Source organism: Procambarus clarkii, chromosome 43 (assembly GCF_040958095.1).
Source record: "Procambarus clarkii isolate CNS0578487 chromosome 43, FALCON_Pclarkii_2.0, whole genome shotgun sequence".
NCBI lineage: Eukaryota > Metazoa > Arthropoda > Malacostraca > Decapoda > Cambaridae > Procambarus > Procambarus clarkii.
Window position 1 is genome coordinate 20893260 of NC_091192.1, and position 11271 is coordinate 20904530.

An 11271-nucleotide genomic window follows, 5' to 3' on the forward strand; every position below is an offset into this window, starting at 1 on the left:
AAGATGCAAGTACAAAATGGCCAGCACTCTACACAACTGAGCAATTAAGAATCACGTTAATCCCTATATTGAGTTGTCGTCGCTAACAACACTGGGAGGAATACATTAGGTTTTAGCTCATACTAGATCAAAGAACCTCTCCTCTGAATGGCAACATGAAGAGACACTGTTTAAAAGACAAAGAGTTCTAGCTGTACTCTAGCCGAATTGTCCATGCAAAAAGACAAGAATGGACAAGAGCAGTCATGGATAATACTCAAGCACGATCTAGGGTAAACAATTCGATTGCACAAGTACACATGTGACATAGTGATTGAACATCACCTTAATAAATATGGAGTTTAAGTGAAGGTAAATTATCTTTCTTGGGATTATTTCCCCAAGAAGCCGGGTAGCCTGGCTCACCCGGGCCGGCTCGGGAGGAGGGTGGCGCTAAGGAGTAGGGTGCTAGTTGGACAAAGAGCTGCTTGTATTTTTTTCTGGGGGAGTTCTTTTGATCTTTTGAGGACGTAGGTCGTAATTTTCAACCAAACAGTGGTCCGTTTTGTTTTGCCTATCTTTTTGGGGGCATTCCCTGGTCAATGGCAAGTATGATATACTTTACATTTAAAGTATTCATAGGCCATAGCTCCCTAATCCTATCTGAGGGGCCCAAGTTCTGGCTCTGGTCCTTGGTAGGCAACAAGAACCGACTGATGACCCCAAATAGGATAGCACTACATATCAGTAGGATAGATTCAGGGAGCTTCTGCGGCTCCCCACAGAAAACCACCATGAAACTGAAATCTACAGAAAATTTCCTTATGTACAAAACTATCCAAGCCAACAATTTCACCATCTGAGACATTATCTGAATTCAAGAAATGTGTGTAGCAAGTTTAAATTTAAAATAAATTAAAAGATCCATTTAAATGATCAGCAAATGACGGAGAGGGTTCTGGATGCATAGCTTCAGCCAAGACTTCCCAGACCATCTGTCTCACATGGTCACCCGTGGCTACATCACCGATAACGGCACGGAACACTACCTCATGCCAATATGTAGGCATTTCAAGTTTGAAGAATATATATCCAAAGTTTTTCTAAAGCCATCATTATATGAGAATAATAAAAAAATCAAAACTTAAGGAATCCACAAGTGGGGGATAAACAAAGGAGTAAAAGTGGGTAACTTACCATAATTCTCCAGTTCAATGACGGCCTTTGGAGCCTCACGAGTCATGTAATGGATAGCATCCTGATCACCCAGCCAGTCAGAGCCCTTCACTGTATCATACATATGCCAAACCCAATTGTCTGGCTGCAAAGAAATGTTACACACACCTTAGCTATCACGAACATATTTAAATATTGAACCACAATAAGTAAGAACTAAATGGGGTTCAATCACTTGAGGGAAAGTGAGAAAATATCACCGACCCATTAATGAGTAGGGGGGAGGGTGATCATCTGCACCACCCTTGGGTTATTAGTAATATAAAACTTTCCCCTCACACTATGAACATAATAAACTCCAGAAAGCCCATTTGGCCTACAAGAGGCAGCTTCTATTTGTTCCAGGGAACACACCCTATATACGTTCATATAACAGCTCTCCTAGATGTTGGTAATTTGATACAGTATAACCAATAGCACTGAACATCAATTCATTAAACACCGACTAACTAGCCAAATAACACACCACCACCAAATAGTTACAGTAACACCACCTGCATGTGGTAGGTCCATGTCAAACCACAAGATTATTCAGAAGATTCTTCCAATGAGCAGCCGACTCTCTTACCTCTCTATACACTAGTAACTACTAAAACAAATGCCAGGTCCTACCAGCACTTGTTAAATGTGATGTTATAACAGCTTTTCACGGGAGATCCTTTAAGGAGGGGGAGGGGGAGCAGAATGTGCTGGAATGCATCTTGGCTTTTAACAAGATTCAATTGGAAAATAATGATTGTTAAACACATTTCATAATCAAATATTAGAACTCAATCTCATTTTTTAAAGCAAGACACACCTAACATTATCACGCCACTCTGAAATTACATTACACTATACAGTTCTTTTCACCCAATGATAAGCAAATGGCAAAAATATGAGGTACAGAATGATGGCAAAAATATGAGGTACAGAATGATATTTTTGGACACCCTATATCAAAGAATGTATATAAATGTACCAGGGGTTACATGGACATACTGTATAGGCAAAACACCGATTATAATTTGTGCATCCTTTATGGTTTAATTTAGGATTGCAGTACATACCTCCATATTACCGAGAGCGGCATTGATGCCACCCTGAGCAGCAACGGTGTGAGATCGTGTTGGGAACAGCTTACTGATGACAGCAGTGCGGAAGCCATCCTGAACTAGACCAAAGGCAGCACGTAAACCAGCACCTCCAGCACCAACCACAACAGCATCATAAGTGTGGTCAACTACTGGGTAGTCTTGAGAAAACTGCAGAATGAAATTGTCATAATTAGTTAATCACTTTCTAAAAAAAATTCTAGGAGTACAGTACAGCATGTATAGAAGTTGAAAGTTTTCACAAGTTTCAGCAATGGTTGTCATTCTTTAGGACTTGCATTTCATTTACATCAATATTTTCCATTGTCATATGGTGTGTATTTTCAATTTTGCTAAACATACAGATTGCTGTTGGCTTGCCATCTCAAACAAAATGGTAACTCCTACTGAAGTAAACCCAACTGGCCTTGGTACTCAATATATCAATATATGGGCTCACTACTTCTTGACATGGAAAGATGCAGAGAAATTTTCAGAACCAAATATAAAACAGTCTATCATGGAGGTCAGGTATAAGGAACAAATTCAAATCCACACAAATCCTCGAACTGAGAAAAGTTGTGAAGAGGTGCAAGCTGCCACTGGAGCAGGAACTGGCAACGAACCTGCAGCATCTCAAGAGTAAACACCTGTGCCAAAATCACTGGGGAGCCAAAGAACATGCAGTACCCGGGACGAGGCCCTTCAATAGGAGGGAACCCCAAGGGGGGGGGGGGGACTCCCAAACCTTTTCTGGGAAGAAAATCCTGACCGAAGGCAGAGGCAATACTAGCAGCACCCAGGGAAAGCAACTATGGCTACATACTGCCAAAGCAAACAAGTGATCATGGGACACACAACATGCCAGTATGAAAAAACAATGGTGAAGCAGTAATGGGGGGAAAAAAAAAAAAAGGAGGAGGCCCTCACACAAAACAGAGGCCAAGGCATGATAACATTTAGCTAAATGGTTGTGCCTGCAGAGTCTAGAGGCATCAGGAAGATTGAACTGGAGCACAAATGACGGGTAGATGCCTGGGGACCCTCAGGTCGCCAAGGCTGCCATCTGGTGGCGAGGATGTGGAGCCATCTAGTAGATGGACTTGGACAATGAGTATATATACTTCAACTCAGGGTTGAAAATCTTGTCCAATTGCTTGTGTTAGTGTGCTTTACTTGTCTGATTTTTCGTTTTGGTAGCGTGGTTAATCTACTAGGTCAACCATATTAACACTGTCACAGGCATGACGCAGTATTGCGTAAAAAATTTATTAGACGAATGTGCAGGAATGACGTATCAGTGCATCAAAAATGAAAAAAAGTTCGGCCTGCTTTCGGCTTGGCTGTGGCACGCCGCAATTTTGGACATTATATGCATATACTCCTGTAGGGAATGTTATTGTGAACACATTCATACCAAAATGAAAGACCTAGGACGAGAATTAAGGTGACCAAAGTGAAACAAGTACACACATTTTTTGCTCTTGGGTGCTCACGGGTAACGCTCTGCCAATTTCTTGGTTTGATGCAGGTGATATGCCTTGTTTGTGGACTTTATATGCATATACAGTGGTACCTCAGAATACGAGTGTCCCTGTATACGAATTTTTCGGAATACAAGCAGGATTTCCTCGGAAAATGTACCTCGGAAGGCGAGGGTTACCTTGGAATCCGAGTTTGTTGATACGCGTACAGGCCGAACTAGCGCGTGGTGGTACGGCGATCGTCGCCCCTCACCCCCCAGTTTACCAGTGACTCGAGTCCAGTGACTATCCCACGTCAATTCTTCACCCGGATTTTCAGTGTTTTGTTGGATTTTTGGTCATTTGACCATAAAAGTTGTTATTATATATCTCACCATGGGTCCCAAGAAAGCCAGTGGTAAGGATCAAGGCAAGAAAGCACATGTGAGGATGACAATAGAGGAAAAACAAGAGATCATTCGGAAGCATGAAAATGGTACACTTGATGAACTTTGTAGGCAGTACAACAAAGCCACGTCAACAATATGCACTACACTTAGCAAGAAAAAGGACGTTATGAGTGCTAAAGTGGCAAAAGGCGTAAGAACGATCACGAAACAAAAACCACAAATACTTGAAGTGGAAAAGTTTGTATTAATTTGGATACACAACAAGGAGTTAGCGGGTGATAGTGTTTCAGAGGCCATCATTTGTGAGAAAGCCAGGGTATTGCACGAAGACCTTGTAAAGAAAACTCCTGGAATGAGTGCAGATACAATAGACTTTAAGGCAAGCAGGGGATGGTTTGAAAAATTTAGAAAAAGAAGTGGTATCCATAGTGTCATCCATATCCACCACACCTCTCCTCCTCCCACCACACCTCTCCTCCTCCCACCCCCCCTCCTCACCATCTTCCATACACCTACAGCATTCATCAGCAAGGGTAAGTAATAACTTGAACATAGTTTTGTAGGTTTATTTAGATGAATTAGGTTTAAAATTTAGTTTGAAGTGAGGTTTTTGGGGTAGTCAGGAATGGATTAATTAATTTCCCATTATTTCTTACGAGGAAATTAGCTTCGGATTACGAGTTTTCGGAATACGAGCCGTCTCCAGGAACGGATTAAACTCTTAAACCGAGGTACCACTGTATTCCTGTAGGAAATTCTATTGCGAACACATTAATACCAAAATGAAAACCCTAGGACCCTGTTACCTAGCAATAAATAGGTACCTGGGTGTTAGTCAGCTGTCACGGGCTGCTTCCTGGGGGTGGAGGCCTGGTCAAGGACCGGGCCGCGGGGACACTAAAAAGCCCCGAAATCATCTCAAGATAACCTCAAGATAGGAGGAGAATTGACAAAAAAAAAATTGAGAACCGCGCACACCCGTGAAATGCCTGGCCCACCTTGAGGTGGTCTGGCACTAGCTCGCCCAAAGCGTGAAAGTGTTAAAATCCCTGCTTCCCTGTACTTCTACTAAGGGAAAGGAGGGGAGGGGGGGAGGGGCAGATTCTGGTCCTGGCCTGGTAGGTGCTTGTGATTTGTTAAAAGCCTGGCATGGTACCTATGTTTGAAGGACTTAGGGAAGGGATAGCTTACCGCTTACCTTTTATTTACCATGTGCTGGTAAATCAATGTACCTGTGGCCCCAAGAGGCCTGATACTTCTGCAGGTATTTATCAGGTTCAAAAGAACACCGAGAAGTTGGCTAGTCATGCCCACTATGTTTAAAGGGAGTGTGTTGAGGTCTTTGTTAATCTTGTCTAATCTCCGTGAAACTCTGTGAATACTTTTGGCAATGTAGAAGGAATATCCCTGAATATGCAAAGTTGTGTGGTCAATTAATATTCAACTACTGCAGCTATGGCAATTTTTGATGAATTTGCATAACACCATCTGAAATATGGCGATATGCTGTAACAAGACTACAAACACTTCCACTACCATTGTAATACGACTGCAATAAGTTGACCAGACCACACACTAGAAGTTGAAGGGACGACGATGTTTCGGTCCGTCCTGGACCATTCTCAAGTCGATTGTGATGAGGAGGTAGAGACAGGCAATAAATAGGCAAGAGAGAGCTGAGGAGGAATGTAAGGTGTAGGGGATAGTAGTAATAATGAGAACTGCAGAAGGCCTATTGGCCCATACGAGGCGGCTCCCATTATAACCACTGAAGGAAATAGTAATAGGAATACAAAGTCACCATGACTAAGGAAAGATGTATACGTTTCATAAGTGGACACGTCCATGTTTGACGAATCCTGGTCCAGTACTGCTGTGAAAACGATCCCGGAGGACATTCATAATATACAAATGGATACTTTAAGTGAAAATGTAACAATACCACCTAATCATCCATACACTTAAATACCATTACTTTGTTAAAAAAAACACCAAACCTTTTTTTCCTTTTTTAAACAGTAGGCTTTTTAGTCATCGAAAAAACAATTAAAAAAATATATTTGAGAAAATATAAGTTATTGTATACAATTTATAATGATGGCAGCAATAGTTTTACTATCAAAATACTATTAAAATGTTGGACAACACATTTATACATGAAGTTATTACATCAGATTTTGATTGCATCTTAAGAATCCCTGTGTCTACTTTGTGATGGTTCTGCAGACATAGATACCAAATAAAAGATTAGAAATTTTAAACCAAGACCCTACCTTATCTGAAGAGTGCTTGGCACTGGCGTATTTACTGCCGAAGTGCAGGCTCCTTGCATTGTTTGCTGCATGATTGAATACTGCTGTCTGAAAACAAGAAACACTTATCACTCTTAGTCATTAGGCAATAACTGCATCCCATTCCACCACCATCCACAGTGATGGGTATAGGGTGCATAATAGAAAAATGAATCTTAGTTTGCTACCAGAGTAATATTTAAAGTCCCAATTCTTGAAAATAAAGCTACATAATGGTTTCCTGCTAGCAAGAAGCCATTGACAAATTATGAAAAATTACTTGTGATAATGCAAATGCCATTATAGAGTGAACATAATTTTCTCTTTAAAAAAAATAACAAAATCGCCGGTAACAAATATACGACAGAAAACTGTAGTTAATTTATAACCTACAAATAAAAGATAAGTCGAGATCGTTCTTGACACACAATCAAGAATCCCGGGTTCATATCCCAGGTAGAACAAATGGTTAGGCACATTTCCTTTCACCTAGTGTCTATGTTCACTTAGCCGTGAGTCGGTAGTTAGTCAGTTTCTTGTGGGGTTGCATCCTGGGTGAGGTCAGTAATTCAGCCTAGAGGGGGGGGGGGGGACAACCTCGATGAAAGTCAAACGTGTATCAATACACCCTGGCGTCCTGTCCCCCCAATACATCAAATTATTATTATAACATTACTCGATTTTAACAGTTAAAATCAGGAGGGTAGTCAAAGTCTCCCCAAAGCCAAGCATACGCCACAATACTGTATTCATGACATGAACAGGATATTCATCAAACTCGCTCTCCCTGACTCCATCCCATTCTTCTACCCTCTCCATCCCTCCCACCTCTTGGTATGAACCTTCGACAAGCATATAGCATCATGTCATCGTAGAGGCCACTTATGTTAGTGGCTCTCGGGTAAACTCAAGTATATAAAAAAAATAGGAGAGATCCTAAGATGCTGCCCTGTGGTACTCCTACTGTTAATGGTAGAGTGGGGCAGGATATGCTATTGATGGCTACATAATGGTATCTGTCACCAAGATAGGAACGGACATAGTCCAGGGCAAGGCCCCGGATACCATGGTGACGAAGTTTAAGTAAGAGGTAGTTATGGTTAACAGTATCAAAGGCCTTTCTCAGGCCAATAAAGAGGCCAATCGGGAACTCATTTTTGTCAAGTGCCGAGTACATTATATCAAGCAGACTAAAAATGGCATCGTTAGTACTCATTTTAGGGGGGAATAGAAGCCAAACTGGCAGGGATATAATATCTTTGAGTTTTACAAGGGAGGATTAGAGCTGTTTGTAAATAAATTTTTCCAAATATTTTTGAAAGTAATAGGTAGATTTAACATTATAATAATAATTTTTATTTAGGCAAAGGTACATACATAAAGAGATTTTACAAAGTTTGTTGGCTTTATAGATAGAGCTAGTACATACAATGCCTAAAGCCACTATTACGCAAAGCGTTTCGGGCAGGCCATTCGGGCATTGGTCTATAATTGTTTATGTCAGCTGTTTTGCCTCCTTTATGAACTGGCGTTACCCTTGTTTTCTTTTTTTAAGATATCAGGAAAAGTAAGACACTCTTAAAGAGATTTGTTAAATAGCAGAGCTACGGGAGGTGCAAGAGCACTCATTCATACCGAATCCTGAAGAAACAAGTGATTATCAAATGACTCAAATGTGGGTTAAAAAAAAATACAAATCTTATTCTTGTCATTAATTCGACAAAGTGTTCTCTGGGTGACACAGAAAGGAGACCCTCAAGAGACCCCCAGGGAGACCCCCAGAGACCCCCAGAAAGACCCCAAAGACCTCAGACCCCCACAATGTTTACAATCTGAGGCCGGGGGGCCGGTCAGCTGCTCACCCCAACACAAGTCATATTCACAACGTCTCCACCCATTTAAAGTCCCTCCCCGCGCCCCCTGCAAAGGTAGATAGACATTCTGCAAGCCCGGGGACGATCCTTGATGCAATACGCACCAGTGGGCGCGGGTGGAGCCTGGCAGCAAGTGCTGAAGAAGCCTTCACGGTGTAGGCCATGGCTGCGGCGACCCTGGAGTACTGCCACACTAGAGGGAGCGCGGCGCATGTGTGCCTCCCACCACGGTTGCCAGATACAAATTGCTGAAAGTAGCGAATTTGTAACAGGAGTATAGCCCAATCTTTTGTTTAGTGACTGATACGGGTTTCAAAGTAATATATTTTGATATATAGAGTACACTACACGATGTTAATTGTTTTATTATTAACCTAAAAGGGGCACCACCTCTGGTGCAAGTGTATATACATCTCATCCAACCCCCGACAGAGCTAAAGAGTCCCAGAGCACAACCAAACTCCATTCCTAGCTCGACCAAACAAAAATCTCATTAGCCCTACCTAAAATCCTCCACTTGACCTAGACACCAACTATTGACCCATAGTAAACAATTGAACTATATACAAAAAAGAAACTCGGATTTCTAGCAAACATATAAACATAGAGCCTTAGCAAACAAACCTGGAGCACTAGTACACAAACAACCGCTGAAGCACAACCATGCATGAACCAAAGCCTGACCATGCACAACCCACAGCCCAAGTGACACCCCCGGAGCCCGACCAGTTATTTAACCGGAGCCCGACCAGTTATTTAACCGGAGCCCGACCAGTTATTTAACCGGAGCCCGACCAGTTATTTAACCGGAGCTCGACCAGTTGTGTAACCAGACCCCGACCAATTGTGCAACCGTAAGCCTAGCAAGTATACATCTCATCCAACCCCCACCAAGCTAAACAGTCCCAGAGCACAACCAAACTCCATTCCTAGCTCGACCAAACGAAAATCTTCTTAGTGCTACCTAAAACCCTCCACTTGCTCAAGAAACCAACTATGGAGCCATATCAAACAATTGAACTATATACAAAAAGAAAGAAACTCGAATTTCTAGCAAACATATAAACATAGCGCCCTTGCAAACAAACCTGGAGCACTAGTACACAAACAACCACTGGAGCACAACCATGTACAAACCGGAGCACAACCATGTAAAACCGGAGCACAACCCAAAGCCCAACAAGTCACACCCCTGGTGTTATGTAATCTGAACCCGACAAGTTGTGAAATAGGAGCCCGACCAGTTGTCTAACCGCAAGCCTAGCATGAACGAACCATACAACCTCTGGATTACAACCATGCACGAACGGAATTATCGAAGTCCGACTAGGCACAACCCAAGGCCCAAATGACACCCCCGGAGCCCGACCAGTTATTTAACCGGAGCCCGACCAGTTATTTAACCGGAGCCCGACCAGTTGTGTAATCGGAGCCCCACCAGTTGTGTAACCGGACCCCGACCAGTTGTGTAACCGCAAACCTAGCATGAACGAACTAAACAACCTCTGGATCACAACCATGCTTGAACCAAAGCCCGACTATGCACAACCCGAAGCCCAAGTGACACCTCCGGAGCCCGACCAGTTATGTAACCGGAGCCCGACCAGTTGTGTAACCAAAGCTCGACCAGTTGTGTAACCGGACCCCGACCAGTTGTCTAACCTTAAGCCTAGCAAGTATACATCTCATACAACCCCTACAAAGCTAAACAGGCCCAGAGCACAACCAAACTCCATTCCTAGCTCGACCAAACGAAAATCTTCTTAGTGCTACCTAAAACCCTCCACTTGCCCAAGAAACCAACTATGGAGCCATATCAAACAATTGAACTATATACAAAAAAAAAGAAACTCGAATTTCTAGCAAACATATAAACATAGCGCCCTTGCAAACAAACCTGGAGCACTAGTACACAAACAACCACTGGAGCACAACCATGTACGAACTGGAGCACAACCATGTAAAACCGGAGCACAACCATGCACAACCCAAAGCCCAACAAGTCACACCCCTGGTGTTATGTAATCTGAACCCGACAAGTTGTGTAACCGGAGCCCGACCAGTTGTCTAACCGCAAGCCTAGCATGAACGAACCAAACAACCTCTGGATCACAACCATGCATGAAATGAAGCCCAACCATGCACAACCCAAGTGACATCCCCGGAGCCCGACCAGTTGCGTAACCGAAGCTTGACTAGTTGTGTAACCGGAGCCCGACAAGTTGTTTAACCGGACCCCGACCAGTTGTGTAACCGCACGCCTAGGTCTACTAGCTTAGACTGTAGCTGGTGCGCCCCCACATGAATTATTGCAGCCAGGCATGGAGACCTTATTTTCAGAGAGACATAGCTGCTCTGGAGCCATGTCTTACCAGAGCTATGGAGCTATGTCTTACGACAAAAATCATACCAGAGCTTAGTCATCTGTTGTATCAGGAACGGTTGAGGGCCACAGGGCTAACAACACCACAAACCAGTCATGACAGGGTAGACTTCATAGAAACCTTTAAAATGCTAAACAATTTGGAGGTTGTCGATCAGGACAATGTCTTCAAAAGGTCAGATGTTACACGAGCAAGGAGCAACGGGTTCACACTCAACAAGCCAGAATGCTTTTTCACCCACAGGGTTGTAAACCAGTGGAACCGCCTACCCGCCGAAGCAGTAAACGCCAAACCTCTGCTGGGTTTTAAAATAAAGCTGGAAATGATCATCAGGACAAATGGGGGGACCTTTGACAAGCCGCGGGCTTACTGTCCTCATCGAGGCCACTAGTGTTAGTGGCCTTCAGGTAAATTCAGTTCCCGGAGGGGTGTCCCTGCTCCTTCCTGTTGGGAAGTTGTTCATCTATTGCAGTATCATACTATCATGCAAGAGGAGTTACACATCTATGGTTCATCCAATATTATCAGCAGACTTCTAGATGTTACTACTGCTCGGCTTAG

General features: G+C 43.0%; 1 protein-coding gene across 1 annotated transcript in view; it reads right to left on the reverse strand.

Annotated features, from left to right (window-relative positions):
• The window catches only part of LOC123755618 (succinate dehydrogenase, subunit A (flavoprotein)), a 43577-nt gene extending 35019 nt beyond the window's left edge, over positions 1-8558 (reverse strand). Inside the window, exons 1-4 of the mRNA XM_069300084.1 lie at positions 8431-8558; positions 6435-6521; positions 2265-2459; positions 1177-1300 (exon numbers count right to left, since the gene is read on the reverse strand). Of these exons, the coding sequence (XP_069156185.1) occupies positions 1177-1300; positions 2265-2459; positions 6435-6521; positions 8431-8490 (466 nt within the window). The 5' untranslated portion in view covers positions 8491-8558. The remainder of the gene's footprint in view (positions 1-1176; positions 1301-2264; positions 2460-6434; positions 6522-8430) is intronic.
• Between the last annotated feature and the right edge of the window lie 2713 nt (positions 8559-11271).